Source organism: Ranitomeya imitator, chromosome 2, assembly GCF_032444005.1.
Source record: "Ranitomeya imitator isolate aRanImi1 chromosome 2, aRanImi1.pri, whole genome shotgun sequence".
Classification (NCBI taxonomy): Eukaryota; Metazoa; Chordata; class Amphibia; order Anura; family Dendrobatidae; genus Ranitomeya; species Ranitomeya imitator.
In genome coordinates, this window is record NC_091283.1 from 54,919,830 (window position 1) to 54,938,266 (window position 18,437).

The window sequence follows — 18,437 nt, forward strand, 5'->3', positions numbered from 1 at the left end:
TCTGGAAACTTGGCACTGCCTCCCATCAATACTTCAATTAGCCGTGGTGGCCTCAATTGCAGTATGGTATTAAGGAGTTAAAGCAGAAATTATTATGAATGAGTGGACTGCGGTCAGGAAAGTGGACATATGTGTTTTCGATTTCTCTAAGAGGCCCCTTTTCCCAGAGCAGTATCACGTAAGACATGTTATATAAGTCTATACATATTGCAATCGAATAAAAGTATAGAAGAGTGCTCCCCAACTCCGGTCCTCAAGAGCCAACAACAGGTCATGTTGTATTCAGGATTTCCTTAGTATTGCACAGGTGATGGAAATCTTGCCTTTACAGGTAATGCAATGATCACCTGGGCAATACTAAGGAAATCCTGAATACATGACCTGTTGGTGGCTCTGGAGGACCGGAGTTGGGGAACACTGGTATAGAGTGACATATGTGTTATCTACGTCAGGCTGCTGATGTTTTATTTCTGAGAGAGGAACGGCTGTCAAGTAATGGCAGCTCCAAGCTTACTTCTTCTAAACTTATTTCTTCCCCTAAACTTATTTCTTCTCCTAAACATATTTCTTCTCCTAAACTTACTTCTTCCCCTAAACTTACTTCTTCTAAACTTATTTCTTCCCCTAAACTTACTTCTTCCCCTAAACTTACTTCTTCCCCTAAACTTACTTCTTCCCCTAAACTTACTTCTTCCCCTAAACTTACTTCTTCCCCTAAACTTACTTCTTCTAAACTTATTTCTTCCCCTAAACTTATTTCTTCTCCTAAACTTACTTCTTCCCCTAAACTTATTTCTTCCCCTAAACTTACTTCTTCTCCAAAACTTACTTCTTCTCCAAAACTTACTTCTTCTCCAAAACTTACTTCTTCTCCAAAACTTACTTCTTCTCCAAAACTTGCTTCTTCTCCTAAATGTATTTCTTTTCTAAAACTTACTTCTTCTCCTAAACTTATTTCTTCCCCTAAACTTATTTCTTCTCCAAAATGTACTTCTTCTCCAAAATGTACTTCTTCTCCTAAACTTACTTCTTCTCCTAAACTTACTTCTCCTAAACTTACTTCTCCTAATCTTACTTCTCCTAATCTTACTTCTTCTCATAAACGTACTTCTTCTCCTAAACGTACTTCTTCTCCTAAACGTACTTCTTCTCCTAAACTTACTTCTCCTAAACTTGCTTCTTCTCCAAAACTTACTTATTCTCCTAAACTTACTTATTCTCCTAAACTTACTTATTCTCCTAAACTTACTTATTCTCCTAAACTTACTTATTCTCCTAAACTTACTTATTCTCCTAAACTTACTTATTCTCCTGGAACTCCAGTATATTGCCATAAATTCAAGACTGAATCATGAATAGTCGGAGCAAAGATGTACTTATTATATAGACGAGAGAGGGTTGATTCCAGGTTGTTCTTGTCCCTGTTGCTTGTGGTGAGATGCACCATCCACAGGTGGTAGAAGTTTTGGGAAATGTACACAAAAATTATACTGGGACGCCAAGTGGTTGGGAGTTACATGATGGTGTTAAGAAGAAGCTAAAAGGGGACTCATTTTTCTCTTTGATTTGGTGGTTCTTAAATATTAACCTTACACCTATATGGAGAGCCAAATCTATGCTTGGTGAAGCCCCAACCACTTTACGTTTCACCCTACACAACTCACCCCAAAAACTACACCCATGTGGATTCATAGAAAGCAACTTACCAACATGTGCTACCTACAGGGATTGGGGTAACTTGCGGCTCGTGGAGCTTAATGCAAAATTTCCAACAGGAGCTCCAACTTACATGGGTCTTTAGTAGCGTTGTTTTTCTTCTATTGGCCAAAGGGACATTTTGGGTCCCCTAGACTCTAGGGTACAGATGCGACTTTAGTCCCTGCACCCACTATAGTTACACCCCTACTGTATCTCTAAACCTAACCCTAAATTAATTTTTCAATACATTCATCCAACCAAGGGTTTTCAATAAGTGACACAGAGAGTCTTGTTGCTCATATGGACTACAGTGCGACTTACTTTGGAAATAGCATTGGTAAAAAAAACATTGATTGCACATTTTTTTAATGAATATAGTTCTAGAAATTGCATTTCCACTGATCACTGGTCCTAAAATGTCTGAGAAATGGTTCACTTGTTAGCCATCCAAGGTGTGAAGTCCCATTGATCTTGACGACCATCAGGATTTCTCTTGTACTATCTTGGCCCAATAGCGTCACAATATCTTTCTCTCTCATAGAAGAGCCTCGTCATTGCACATAATATTGAGTATTTTTATAGGTGCTTGACCAGCCTCAAATCATGGTGTAATTCTCACCCGAATGTAACAATAAGTGATGTATTTGCCAGACTTGTAAAACTATATTTTGTGATCTCTAAGGCTATGTTCTTGAGTTAAATTAATAAAAAAAAACATTAATTTTTCATATAAAAACCGCTTTGAGAAACTCTCCTGTTTGTGGAAGGTTTTGGACAAGTTTTTCTCTCCCTGAAAAGGTTTTGAAGAGTTTTGCAAGAAAGTTTTTCCTGAAGCATGGCTAGTTTGGAGAGGTATCCTTTTCCCACAAGTGTCTTGCACTCTTTTTTTTATTTTTCCACCCGTTCTTCAAAACCTCTTCTGGCGAAAAAAGAAAAAGCTAAAAAATTCCTCATGTAAACAGCAAAGTGGATTTCGCATGGACATAAATTGGAAGAGTTTTCCAAGCGTTTTTGAAGCAGTTTTTGAGCATGAGGATCTGCTCAGAAAAACTCCTAAAAAATCTCAGTGTGAACATATCCTTTACATTTCAAGCTCATTAATAAGGTCCCATGGATAATGAGTCTAATGATAACTATCCAAATAGTTCATCTTACAAAAATAATGAAAACACTTCATAGATTTGTCTGGTCTCCTCGGCTTTCGTTTGCAGAACTCCTTTCTCAAGGCTTCGTCGATGAAAGAGACGATGACACCGGAGCTGTGTAACTCCTTTTCCCTTTCACATATTGAGCCTTCACACACAGATCAATGGAGATTATTCAACCAATTTAAGGCCTTGACTCACGCACAACATATCTCACAGGATCCATAACCTTCCAAGGGCTAAAAGAAATTTACGTAATGACTATACATTGTGCCTTCACCCTATCAGGCTCCTTGCAGCCGTCATCCCTGTGTATTGCAGCTGCCCAGTGACACCAACGGACCCATTAAATTTAGGAAACATGTAATATTTATAGAATCAGCTTCTTTAATAATGGATCAGACATCTTCACTCATGGACCTCCACATGAAAATATCTTCCTTCTTCTGAGACTTAATTTCTACATATCGTTGACTCTAGTTGGAGCGCCCCCAGACACAGGGCCACGCGTTCTCGGTACCGGGCCTCTCTGGTTTGGTTCTGAAGCTGTCACGGTGGCTAGACCCGGTCCGCGACCCTGCTAAGGGGCATCCAATAAAGGTGGTACAGTCCGTCAGGGGTTCGTGACACCACCTGTGGTGTTCGGTCAGGGTGACCGACGCTGCTGTGGGGTCCGCTGGGGGTGATGGAATGGCAGCTGGATGGTATACCTTCCCACAGGTGAAGTATGTCCCCAGGGCTTCCCAGTAAGGTGGATGGTGATGGTGTGAGGTGCAGGCAATAACGAGGACACACGGTTGCAGTCTCTTTACCTCTTTACTGAAGACTTCAGGATCCGTAATCCAGAGCACGCTTAACAGGGCTATCTGAGACCGGCCGGTCCGATGGGCACTTCCAGAATTCCCTTTGCAGGTGGAAATCGTTGCCTACCAATAGTGCCTGTGTGTTGTAGTGCTACCCTGCTGAGCATTCGGAATAGTCCTCACAACTTCTGTTCTCGTTCGTTCTTTCTAATATGTTCCAGATGTTTCTAGTTCAACGTCCCCCAGGTATGTTATGGCTAGAATGCACCCATATGACGGGAAGGCCTGGAGGTCTTCCGGGACCCTAGAGTCGCCCCTCTCCCACTGTTGCCCCCTATGTCTTCGTAGGTGTTTAGGTTAGACAGCCAACCTATAATTAACTGTCCTGCGGAGTTTGAAATAAGGCGTAGAGTCAGTTACTCCCTCGGTGTTCTGGCCACCGGCTACGCGCCACAGTAGGATGTTGCCTCGGTCTCACGGCATGACTCCTACTGGCTCTCCTTTGTGCTTGATCTCGTTTCTCACTGTCTTACAATATCCTTCGCTTCGTGTCTCTTTCTTAGGATACCGCCGCGGGGTGTGCAGGCGCGGTTCCGTAACATTCTGTTCTGGACGCTAGGTACCTGCCAGGTTCCCACGCCTGACAGGGACCCCCCTGTGTCTTCTCCCTGCAACACCCCCTGCCACGGGATGTTGCCTGAATCCAACCCAGTCAGCTTCTGACTAACTTTCTATCCAACCCCTAGTTTTACCAGTGTGAGGAGTGGCCCAATAAATAAAGCCTTTTGCTCCCCCTAGTGGCCGGAGTGTGAAGTGTAATGTGTGCTGGTGATACCTGGTCAGTGGAATTCCTTCAGTGCCATCAGACGTACCATCACTCCCCTTAGTGGCAGAGCGTCATACTGCAACGACTAGATCTCTGGGGCGCTGCATATTCACACTCGTCATTCTGTGTCATCAGGTTTATTATGTCCATGAATAACAGTCTCCATAGTAGGAAAAAATAGAAACCTAAGGATATGTTCACACATTGTATTTTTCAGGTGGACCGGCCCCGAAACCACCTGAAAAAGCTCAAAATAATGATTCTATGTAAAAACAACTCGTTGCACATATATGTTCAGTCTTCTGAGCATCTTTTAACAGCTTCATGTTTCCAAAGTGGTTAAATGAAGTGACCTGTCCAATCTTCAGGCATTTTTCACTTGGAAAATGCCCAAAACAGTATAATAGAAGTCAATGGGAAGGCTCAAATGATGCCTGGAAAACGCTCTGCGCCTTTTTGATAGTTTTGGCATCGGTTTTGCTTCCTTTATTCATTGTTAAATGGAGTTAAAAAAAAAAAAAAGCCACCAGTAAAAAGATGCCCCGATTGGCAGCTCCTCAGTGTCCCTCCTCCCTGCTGAGATCTCAAACTGCTCAGTACAAGCTGCAGCTGTCAGTCAAGCTGGGTGTGCAGGGACTGAATACACTTGGGCTCTCCCACACTTTAGCTGAACTCATAAAATACACATTTTAATAAAAGGATTATACAAACATTCTGACATGGATTTTCAAAGTAAGTGCACCAGCCTCATCAGGTAACATAGTTAGTAACATAGTTAGTAAGGCCGAAAAAAGACATTTGTCCATCCAGTTCAGCCTATATTCCATCATAATAAATCCCCAGATCTACGTCCTTCTACAGAACCTAATTGTATGATACAATATTGTTCTGCTCCAGGAAGACATCCAGGCCTCTCTTGAACCCCTCGACTGAGTTCGCCATCACCACCTCCTCAGGCAAGCAATTGCAGATTCTCACTGCCCTAACAGTAAAGAATCCTCTTCTATGTTGGTAGAAAAACCTTCTCTCCTCCAGACGCAAAGAATGCCCCCTTGTGCCCGTCACCTTCCTTGGTATAAACAGATCCTCAGCGAGATATTTGTATTGTCCCCTTATATACTTATACATGGTTATTAGATCGCCCCTCAGTCGTCTTTTTTCTAGACTAAATAATCCTAATTTCGCTAATCTATCTGGGTATTCTAGTTCTCCCATCCCCTTTATTAATTTTGTTGCCCTCCTTTGTACTCTCTCTAGTTCCATTATATCCTTCCTGAGCACCGGTGCCCAAAACTGGACACAGTACTCCATGTGCGGTCTAACTAGGGATTTGTACAGAGGCAGTATAATGCTCTCATCATGTGTATCCAGACCTCTTTTAATGCACCCCATGATCCGGTTTGCCTTGGCAGCTGCTGCCTGGCACTGGCTGCTCCAGGTAAGTTTATCATTAACTAGGATCCCCAAGTCCTTCTCCCTGTCAGATTTACCCAGTGGTTTCCCATTCAGTGTGTAATGGTGACATTGATTCCTTCTTCCCATGTGTATAACCTTACATTTATCATTGTTAAACCTCATCTGCCACCTTTCAGCCCAAGTTTCCAACTTATCCAGATCCATCTGTAGCAGAATACTATCTTCTCTTGTATTAACTGCTTTAACATACTTACTAACCTAGGTCACTTGGATATATTTTTATTTTCAGGATGTAAAGAAGAATGTTCTTGTTCACTGACAGCAAGCAAATATCTTGAAAATGGTGAATTCAAATATAAAGTATATTAGAAACTTATAGAATATTTTATTATACTAGCGATTAATGGGGGATCTGCTGCCAGGCTTCGTATATATCTGGTTCATGCTGCACCCAATACACTATAGCAGTCCTGTATGTATGAGGAGAAGGGGTTAATGCCGATCTGTCTCATCCCGCGGTGATCGGGGATTACTCTTTACCTGTTTAGTTATGAAGATTAATCAATAAAGATTTAATTATGTTGTTATAACCTCTGGCCTCGTCCATCAGGGAGCTGCCAAATAACATTGTGTCTGTAGAAGTCCAGGGGAGGGCAAAATGGTGCTAGGATCACTCCAGAATTACAGATATAGACAGGCTGCCATGTTACTCAATGCACCATTAATATTCATCACTATTCCCCAAACACTCTCCTCAGTACTGTGCCGGAGGGCTGATACCTGCTGCCGCCATGTGTAATGGAGACTCCAGCCATGTGACGTGTATGATCTGCCTATGTGTCCTAGGACCGGAGTGTAATAATGGCAGTGATGAGTATAATAGATCAGTCCTTCCTAGGACCGGAGTATAATAATGGCAATGATGAGTATAACAGATCAGTCCTTCCTAGGACCGGAGTATAATAATGGCAGGGATGAGTATAATAGATCAGTCCTCCTTAGGTCTGGAATATAATAATGACAGTGATGAGTATAATAGATCAGTCCTTCCTAGGACCGGAGTATAATAATGGCAGTGATGAGTATAATGGATCAGTCCTTCCTAGGACCGGAGTATAATAATGGCAGTGATGAGTATAATGGATCAGTCCTTCCTAGGACCGGAGTATAATAATGGCAGTGATGAGTATAATAGATCAGTCCTTCCTAGGACCGGAGTGTAATAATGGCAGTGATGAGTATAATGGATCAGTCCTTCCTAGGACCGGAGGATAATAATGGCTGTGATGAGTATAATGGATCAGTCCTTCCTAGGACCGGAGGATAATAATGGCAGTGATGAGTATAATAGATCAGTCCTTCCTAGGACCGGAGTATAATAATGGCAGTGATGAGTATAATAGATCAGTCCTTCCTAGGACCGGAGTATAATAATGGCAGTGATGAGTATAATAGATCAGTCCTTCCTAGGACCGGAGTATAATAATGGCAGTGATGAGTATAATAGATCAGTCCTTCCTAGGACCGGAGAATAATAATGTCAGTGATGAGTATAATAGATCAGTCCTTCCTAGGACCGGAGTATAATAATGGCAGTGATGAGTATAATGGATCAGTCCTTCCTAGGACCGGAGAATAATAATGTCAGTGATGAGTATAATAGATCAGTCCTTCCTAGGACCGGAGTATAATAATGGCAGTGATGAGTATAATAGATCAGTCCTTCCTAGGACCGGAGTATAATAATGGCAGTGATGAGTATAATAGATCAGTCCTTCCTAGGACCGGAGGATAATAATGGCAGTGATGAGTATAATAGATCAGTCCTTCCTAGGACCGGAGTATAATAATGACAGTGATGAGTATAATAGATCAGTCCTTCCTAGGACCGGAGTATAATAATGACAGTGATGAGTATAATAGATCAGTCCTTCCTAGGACCGGAGAATAATAATGGCAGTGATGAGTATAATGGATTAGTCCTTCCTAGGACAGGAGTATAATAATGGCTGTGATGAGTATAATGGATCAGACCTTCCTAGGACCGGAGTATAATAATGGCAGTGATGAGTATAATAGATCAGTCTTTCCTAGAACAGGAGTATAATAATGGCAGTTAGGAGTATAATAAATCAGTCCTTCCTAGGACCGGAGAATAATAATGGCAGTGATGAGTATAATGGACTAGTCCTTCCTAGGACAGGAGTATAATAATGGCTGTGATGAGTATAATGGATCAGTCCTTCCTAGGACCGGAGTATAATAACGGCAGTGATGAGTATAATAGATCAGTCCTTCCTAGGACCGGAGTATAATAACGGCAGTGATGAGTATAATAGATCAGTCCTTCCTAGGACCGGAGTATAATAACGGCAGTGATGAGTATAATGGATCAGTCTTTCCTAGGACCGGAGTATAATAATGGCAGTGATGAGTATAATAGATCAGTCCTTCCTAGGACCGGAGTATAATAATGGCAGTGATGAGTATAATAGATCAGTCCTTCCTAGGACCGGAGTATAATAATGACAGTGATGAGTATAATAGATCAGTCCTTCCTAGGACCGGAGTATAATAATGACAGTGATGAGTATAATAGATCAGTCCTTCCTAGGACCGGAGTATAATAATGACAGTGATGAGTATAATAGATCAGTCCTTCCTAGGACCGGAGAATAATAATGGCAGTGATGAGTATAATGGATTAGTCCTTCCTAGGACAGGAGTATAATAATGGCTGTGATGAGTATAATGGATCAGTCCTTCCTAGGACCGGAGTATAATAATGGCAGTGAGGAGTATAATGGATCAGTCCTTCCTAGGACAGGAGTATAATAATGGCTGTGATGAGTATAATGGATCAGTCCTTCCTAGGACAGGAGTATAATAATGGCAGTGATGAGTATAATGGATCAGTCCTTCCTAGGACCGGAGTATAATAATGGCAGTGATGAGTATAATGGATCAGTCTTTCCTAGGACAGGAGTATAATAATGGCAGTGATGAGTATAATGGATCATTCTTTCCTAGGACCGGAGTATAATAATGGCAGTGATGAGTATAATGGATCAGTCTTTCCTAGGACCGGAGTATAATAATGGCAGTGATGAGTATAATAGATCAGTCCTTCCTAGGACAGGAGTATAATAATGGCAGTGAGGTGTATAATGGATCAGTCTTTCCTAGGACCGGAGTATAATAATGGCAGTGATGAGTATAATGGATCAGTCCTTCCTAGGACAGGAGTATAATAATGGCAGTGAGGTGTATAATGGATCAGTCTTTCCTAGGACCGGAGTATAATAATGGCAGTGATGAGTATAATGGATCATTCTTTCCTACGACAGGAGTATAATAATGGCAGTGAGGTGTATAATGGATCAGTTTTTCCTAGGACCGGAGTATAATAATGGCAGTGATGAGTATAATGGATGAGTCCTTCCTAGGACAGGAGTATAATAATGGCAGTGAGGTGTATAATGGATCAGTCTTTCCTAGGACCGGAGTATAATAATGGCAGTGATGAGTATAATGGATCAGTCCTTCCTAGGACCGGAGTATAATAACGGCAGTGATGTGTATAATGGATCAGTCTTTCCTAGGACCGGAGTATAATAACGGCAGTGATGAGTATAATAGATCAGTCCTTCCTAGGACCAGAGTATAATAATGGCAGTGATGAGTATAATGGATCAGTCTTTCCTAGGACCGGAGTATAATAACGGCAGTGATGAGTATAATAGATCAGTCCTTCCTAGGACCAGAGTATAATAATGGCAGTGATGAGTATAATGGATCAGTCTTTCCTAGGACCGGAGTATAATAATGGCAGTGATGAGTATAATGGATGAGTCCTTCCTAGGACAGGAGTATAATAATGGCAGTGAGGTGTATAATAGATCAGTCCTTCCTAGGACCGGAGTATAATAACGGCAGTGATGAGTATAATAGATCAGCCCTTCCTAGGACCGGAGTATAATAACGGCAGTGATGTGTATAATGGATCAGTCTTTCCTAGGACCGGAGTATAATAACGGCAGTGATGAGTATAATAGATCAGTCCTTCCTAGGACCAGAGTATAATAATGGCAGTGATGAGTATAATGGATCAGTCTTTCCTAGGACCGGAGTATAATAATGGCAGTGATGAGTATAATAGATCAGTCCTTCCTAGGACAGGAGTATAATAATGGCTGTGAGATGTATAATGGATCAGTCTTTCCTAGGACCGGAATATAATAATGGCAGTGATGTGTAAACCTGTAACTCACAGATTCTTACCTTGGATGGTGCGTTTAAAAAATGCTTTGCATGCCTCACAAGATGCCACCCCATAATGATATCCTGATGCCGTGTCACCACATACCAGGCACAGTCGCTTGGGGACAGACCTCAAAACACATTGCATGGTGGGCTCGTCACTCAGAGATGGGGGGCTGTCAACAAAAAGCTTCTCCCCATTATCGGAAAATCCAAGTAAAGCAATGGGAGAATCCAGGCCTTGAGACTGTCCTCCTACAGACAGTCCATAGCTGCTGCTGGTGTCCGACATGCCCCCGGGACTAAAATATCCCCCCGTGTCCATCTGTAGGGTCGGGCTGGTTGGCTCAGCTTTAACCTGAAGGTTCAGATTGTGCGATATCCCACACAGAAACCTGAAAGAGAAAGGAACGAGGGTCACCAAGCATCATCCATGTCTTTTCACCCCGAAATATAGTAATTATTGGATCTGCATTATTTTTAGAAAAAAAAATGCTTTTTTTTGTAAAGGTGGGTTCCTATGATCTTCTTTCATCCTGTTGATAAGACAAAGTGAACATGTATTAAAACCCATCACACCTAAACCATGTTGTTGCTGGAGATAAAAGGCAAGGAACCCCCCCCCCCAAATGTGATAAAAAGACACCCAGTGTGATAAAATACCACAAAAAAAGAGTTTTGCTTTTTTTTATTCTATATTTCCCCACTGACGTGCAACCAACATCTGTCCACAGTGCTGATTGCTGCAAAAAAGATGGTAAAAAAATGGCAGGATAAACACCTAAAAAATGCAGACTTCCTTATAGTGCTGTATGTGGAACCACCCTAAGTCTATGTTCACACAGTCTTTTTATTGAGTTTTTTTGGGGCAGATTTGGAAAGTTTATGCTAAGTTTCTGCTCTAAAAAATCCTAAAAACCCTCAGTGTGAACACACCCTTAGGTGAATGTGTTTTTTTTTAGACAGATAAATCGTAGATTGTTCCCAAAAGAAATCCATGGAGGCTTTAGACAAGTAACCCAATTCATCATTTGTACATTTTTTTAAAAGTCATTTTTTTGTCTTGTGATATTTGCTAAGGTTTTTGCGCCAAATTCATCAACAGGTGCAAGCGGTTCATGAATTTTACGTACATTTGAAAATGGTCTCTATCGCTTCTTTAGTATTCTTTTAGTGTAAAATAAAAATCCAACGTATCGCAAAATATGGCAAAAAAAATGTGAAAAAATTCTGGCAAACATAAAATCCCTTCAGTTTGGGACTAGGAGTGGATTTGCACAACATTTTTGCAACTTTTCAGAGTCTCAATTGATTATTCAGGCAAACAACGCCTGGAAACCCCTAAACCACACCGATAATACCGAACATTAAAAAACTAATAGAACCGGCGAATAAATAAAAAAGTGATTATAAAAACAAAGCGCAAATGAAAAGATGAACATGACAAAAACAAACACATAAAAAACGCACAAAACTAGACAAAAAAACAGGAGCAAAAGCAATGATGACTCAGCCCCATGGTTTTAGATCAGACCCTCTTTTACAATGATTTTTTATGATGTTTTTAAAAGGTATTTTGAAGCTTTTTTTTTTTTTGCAGCTTTTCAACTGAAGAGTGTCAACTTTGGAGTGGATTCTGGGCATAACACCAGCCTTGAGGAATCGGGGCCTATTGTTTACTATGGGGCCTGTAGAGACGGGGCAAGAGACAGAGATTCTCATGCTGCGCCCCCTTAGACGTAAAACAGTGAGGAAAATTTACCCAAACGGTCTAAAACAAGAGCAATCTTTGTTGCCCATAGCAACCAATCACAGCCCAGCTTTCATTTCGCCAGAGCTGTTTTAGAAATGGAAGCTGTGCTGTGATTGGTTGCTATGAGACAGTTTTTGTTTTGGAAAGTTTTGATAAATGAGACCCAGTTTTACGGATTATCCCTTTAAAACATTACTGAGTGTTCATAGTGATGGTCCGACATAAAGAAGCCATATGATAAATGATGAATATATGGGCCTTTATTGTTTGGCTGAATAGGTTTCAACAGAAGTCTCAACAAATGCAACTTTATCAGTATTCACGAATGCTATGTGTGAACAGGGATGTGCTGTAGGCATCATCTCATCTATCCTCTCCATTAATTACATTATATCTAGTCCTCTACTGTATGTAGATAAGAAATGAAAGGAAACTTGGGCCGTAGGGTATGGCGGACCCCACACAACCTCATGATTGTATGTGGTCAGCAGACCCCATTCCAATGGGACTTGACACAGAGGAGGTGGAAATGATAATGATAGCAGGGAAGGAGTCAGACCCCATTATAAGAGCTGACATGAAAGGAGAACCTGTTTCTCGCCTTCTTCCCTTGACATCTCGATCAATACCACTCAATGGCCTTTGAAAGAGATGCTTAACATAGATTCTGTCCATTTGACGGTCAGTCCCCCTGGAGAATGTTTGGAGGTAGGAACAGGAACATCACAGCCCCCATTTTGTTTATATGATCGGCCACACGTCAATCCTTCTCAGTTATGATGAAATCAGTACTAGGACTGATCGGCGGGACCCCCCGGACCACCGCCAACAGATACCTTAATATTATATCGTTCATCATCAGATAGAAATTCTTTGGGCACGGGGCTCATTACATTTCTGTACGCTGCCGACACCAGACAGTGTCCAGTGGAGGGCGCTATATTTTTCAATGGGTGTATATTCTTTATAAGGTGCGGTGTGTACTGCTAGACTTGTCCGACAGCTGGTGATAAATCTGCCCAAGTCAAGAGAAGGGGACACACAAGGACCAAATTGGGTCTCCTGTAGGAGGAAACGTTTTGACACCTAGAGATTAAAGGGGTTGTCTGGTTATTAAGCTTTCCTTATAGAGGGCCAATATATTCTGCAGGGCTTTACGGACATTATCATTGCTGTCACAATCTAAATTCCTTATTGGTACTTTTGGTAAAGATAAGTGATCACCTAATCACTGGATAGGTGGGGTCCAACAACTAGGATCCACACCGATCAGCAGAAAGGGGCACTTTTATCCCCATTAGAATTGAGCGTCAGTGCGAATGTCGGACCACCGCTCCAGTTATTGTGTACGGGACTGCTGAGCAGAGCGCTTGGCTTTTTCGGCAGTCCCATAGCGAAGGAATGGAGTGGTGGTCAAGAATATGTTCTGACGCTCAATTCTAATAGGGATAAAAGTGCCTCGATAGGGGTCCCAATCTATATCAACGGAATCATCTGACAGTCTAATGTGTATGGGGACCACCTGACAAATGTCGTTTTGAGGATAAAAGGATCCGGCCTGTTGGATAACGGATCATTTTGTTCAGCATCAAGATAAGCTGCTGACAGAGGAATCTAGCAGAAGCTCCCTCACAACACATGGATGCTCGGCTGAACACCCCTGTGTATGGGGGAGTTGGGAGAGATAGATGTCAGTCAAACGATCGTTCCACAAATAACCATCTATTGTATATGGGGGGATTAAACCTTCCCCCTCCAGCTGGCGGTATTCACAAGGAGTAACCATAGCCCCCTTTATGGAGCCATGTTTTTACACCTAGGACATGACTGGTGTTCGGTGGCTTGGTGTCACGACTTCCGATTCTCATTTCCTAACGTCCGTGCTTCTTTTCTGTAGACGGGAGTCCTGCACCTAATACCAAATAGATGGGAGGGGTAAACAGATTTGGGACCCTCTACTCGCAGCTGAATGGGTTTTCTAGAATGAAATGGCAGCAGCCAGAAACTCTTCTTTTTTTTTATTTTTTAACTCCTGCCGGAGTAAGCTTTTAGTTGTCTGAGTGAAAAGCAACTGTACTAATGAGGGGCAAGAAACCCAAAGCAGCCGTCTAAAGATGGGTGTGTTTTTATTTTTAAGATCACTCTGGTTTGGCTAAAATACCCCGAGGCAAGTCTTGTTAAAGGGGCTGACATTGACTTCTAGGGTCGCTACCACCTATAGGTGTCACTAGAGAGCCAGCTTGCTTCCTCTTGGAGGAGAGCTCATCTGCATACCATTTTCCCAGGGAGCTTTGCTTGGTCCATCATTCTTTCTACTCCACCTGGGGGTCTCCCCAAGGAAAAACAGTGGCCCCCTATGAGAATTATCTCGCTCCTCTAATATTCTGTTGAGACCACTCTGGATACGTCCATTATAAAACCAAGTCTCAAATCAATATTTGAAACTCCTGATTTTCCCAGTCAATATTTTGAAGGGAATGTTTACATTCTGAAAGTAAAAAGCCATTTTGTAAAATGAATCAATATTCTTAAAATGGGTTGTCTAACTATGGGGACTTTTCTTTTTTTTTTTTTAACGTTAACATGAATTTTGGGCAAAAATTATTTTTACAGTTGGGTTTCATTAAAAATGTTGCACTATTTGGCTTTTATAGCCTCCGCGTTCCACACTCCAATGCTGACTGCAAAATGAGCTAACTGAGAATCTATCAGTGAGCTTGTTCTGATGGTCTAAGAGGAGAGTTTGTGACTTATCTGTTTTTTTTCTTAGCCGAGCTTTGAAATACAAGGAGCAGAATAAATATTCCTGACTTTTACTATGGGGGACGTTTAGTGGAATGCATCAGATCATTGCTTAACTAGCAATTCCACCATATACTCTCCATAACTCTTATTATTGCCAGCACTTAGGAACAGTGTGAAGGAGCTGTGAATCTATTGACCCGTCCACCATGGGAAATCACATTCACTAAACAGCAGCCAGGAGCATCTAAATGAGCTCCAGACTACAGACAGACAGAAGTAAGGCCATCGATTGATGGGAGCAGACTCGCCCTATACCCAGCAGCCATCAGAACAAGCAGAGCTGCAGTGTAAAGCATGGACAGGAGTCTGAGCCTCAGAAACAGCGATAAACACTGGCGGACACAGACAGAAGAGGGCCCCTGTGCAAGAACAAAATGTGCAGTCCAATAGTTCATCATAATGCACGATACCGCCTGCTGTTACGGTATAAACGGACCCCCTCACCTCCTGGACCCCTGTCCGGCTGCACAGGTTGCACCAATGATATATCCGCCCATGCAGGTAAAGTCACTGGGACATCAACATTACCAGAATAAGTTTCTACAAGTTCCTAAAATCCTAAAAGGAGTCACAATGTCACCACTATCTGATTGTTAGGCAGTTCTATAATATGTTCCCAGAACGGCAGATTTTGCATGTGACCGGGAAGCAGAAGGCCGCACATTTGTTTTTCCCTCTAAATCCCCCATATACAATAATGGGTAAAACTGAGCACCCTTTCCTGACTTGTCCTCCACTTTGCAGAGGGGAAAGGAGGCACAAGTCCTCCATTCTCCTGATATGTGGGTGTTACAGATAATAATGAAAGAATGACCTGAGGACAGGCGAGGAGAGACCCCTTTTGTATGATCAAATCAATAGATGAAATGACAGATATTAGATGGACAAATAAATATTAGATTGACCGATAGATAAGTGGATATATAGTTATTACATGGATGGATAGATAGATGATAGATAATAGATAGATGATAGATAATAGATAGATGATAGATAGATGATAGATAATAGATGATAGATAAATACAGTAGATAATAGATAGATAATAGATAGATGATAGATAATAGATGATAGATAAATACAGTAGATAATAGATAGATATTAGATAGATAGATGATAGATAGATATTAGATAGATAATAGATAGATAATAGATGATATATATATAGATAATAGATAGATGATATATATATATATATATAGATAATAGATAGATGATATATATATATATATATAGATGATAGATGATAGATGATATATATATATATATATATAGATAATAGATAGATGATATTATATATATATATATATATATATATATAGATAATAGATAGATGATATATATATATATATATATATATATATATATATATAATTGATAGATGATAGATAGATAGCTAGATAGATAGATAGATAATAGATAGATGACAGACAGCCCACATCTCGCTATCACATCCTCCCGGCATGTTTCCTGTATTCTCACCATATGTGATCAATCAGGAATAGTGTATTTTGTAATTAACGGGATAATCCTAATATTAATGTCCCCGGCCTCCATCACACCCATATGATGAGGGGCGCGGGGTATGAATTCCTTAATGTATCTACAGGTGACCGGCTTTCTATGACGTTTCTGTGACTTTCTTGCGGCAGCATGTGAATGGATTTCTGCACAAATGGGATCCTCACACAAATTTCCCATATATCCGATACATTATATCCCTCATCTAAAGCCACAAGCACCAGGGATGAATACCGGAGCCCGGGCCCTTAGATATTAGATTTCTGCCGATCTCTAGAGAGCAACATGTTCCATTCATATCGCTCACCGATGGGAGATTGGGGATCCGCTTACCCCTTTATTGCCCTGTATACAAACCTAATAAAGATAGATGTTCCCTTTTAATAGAAAGCACCCAGAATTGTCCAACATGTTCAGACTGTGCGCCAATAGCATACATTACTCCTCCATACCCTATTATACATGGGGCAATGTTCATCCCCTACAGTAAGGATATTAAACGTCACCTGCTACCTCTGTGACCATAATAAAGCGTAAGGTACAGGCTATGGACTTCTCACAGGACTCCTAACAAGTTTCCTCATTTATATTGGGGGGAGCATTATTCCATATAGTCTCAGCTGCTGCAGAACCTCTTGATGAAGAATAATGGGTGTACTAACGCTTCTAATGCATAATACACTTAAAGTGGTTTTCCAATCTCGGACGTGGATTGCATAGCCGCAGGATATGATACAAAGGTCTGATAACTGTGGGCCCCGCACCTATGGGAGCCCTGGCAGTCACCAGCGGGAATGGAAAGGTTAGGAACTCTTCAGCCACATTCTCTTCCATGATGGGAGCCCCCTTTAACACTTTCATGACATCAATCAGACATCAGAGAATTGCCATCACCTCTTGTTCCGATTTCTGAAATTAATGGGAGGTATGGAAACCTCTTTTCTTGGAGGATCAATGACGAACACCATTAATTGCATTTTCTTGACATGTTTGATTGACAAGTCAAACAATTGTGTAGTGGAAAAAACCCTTTAGAAGAGGATGTGTGCATATATTTGGGACTAAAATGTGCAATTGGGTTTCATTATCCATTTTTGCCTTCTGTAGCCTCTGGGTTGCACTGTGTATTACAGGTTGCCCAATGAGTCAACAGAAAATCTGCCAGTGAGCTCATTCTGGGGGAGTTTGCAACTATTTTATCTGCCATTTTCTAGGCCGACTTATGATCGCAGGCCGCATCAACGTTGAATGTGCATTAAAGCAAAGAGCCTATAAAAGCAAAACGGTGCAACATTTGTAACTGCAAAAATGATTTTTAGCACCAAATACATGCATTTAAGTAAAAAAAATATATATTTTTTTCCCCATGAGTGGTCAATCCCATTTGGAACATATAAGTTTGATATGGATGTAGCAGAGCTCAGTTTGTAACTTGATCCTACAAAGGTGGGGAAGCCCAGGACCTCATATATGGCAAATTGGGGTCTTATAAAATTGTCCCTAGTGTCCGTCATCATAAAACGTGATAATCTTTGACCCCCAGTTTGGTAAACCCCATTCTAAGAGTTAATGGAAAAAGTGCCCGGCGGAGGTGGCGACATACGGATACTTACGGAGGTGACGGATGCTCGTCCTGTTGGCTCGCTGGCATATCGAGCCAAGATAATTCTAGGTAATCCATGTGCAGGGAAGACGTAGGATTCTTTCTGGATAGAGAAGACCCCAAGCTGTGAAGTGTCTCCAGCACTGAGATGTGGGAGAGCCGGACCACTCACACCCCCTCCTCCATCCTCTCTATGGATTTGCTTAGAGAAAGCGCTGTAAGGGGGGAGATGGGACACATAATTGCAGACACACATCGGGGGTCTACGGGGAAATATTAACTGGCATAATAGTAATAATAATAATGACAATGTATAAATTAGCTGCATCCCCCCCTCCCCCATCTGCACGCAGGATGAATGTTTATGGCAAAACGGACTGTCACCTCTAATCCCATCAAATTATATAGGATCAATTATTTTTATTGCGGTCCAATGAGACGGACACATGGGTCCGAGAATAAAAAAAAAAAAAAAAAAAAAAAAAAAAAAATCGGACCTCACACAGAGCATGTAAGCGGCCTCCAATTTTTAAGGATGGATTTCTATTATAAACCTTGGAAACTATGTGATCGTGTGCATGGTTTAAGATAGCTGTATGAAAATGGA

General features: G+C 41.3%; 1 protein-coding gene across 3 annotated transcripts in view; it reads right to left on the reverse strand.

The window, feature by feature from the left end:
- The window catches only part of LOC138667180 (estrogen-related receptor gamma-like), a 35,807-nt gene extending 17,899 nt beyond the window's left edge, over nucleotides 1-17,908 (reverse strand). For 2 of the 3 annotated variants that reach the window (XM_069755477.1, XM_069755476.1), the window contains exon 1: nucleotides 10,170-10,347. In XM_069755477.1, coding sequence (XP_069611578.1) covers nucleotides 10,170-10,296 — 127 coding nt within the window. In that variant the 5' untranslated portion in view covers nucleotides 10,297-10,347. Of the gene's footprint in view, nucleotides 1-10,169; nucleotides 10,544-17,659; nucleotides 17,666-17,849 lie in introns of those variants that run through there. The other variant, XM_069755475.1, reaches the window with a different exon arrangement.
- Nucleotides 17,909-18,437: the final 529 nt, after the last annotated feature.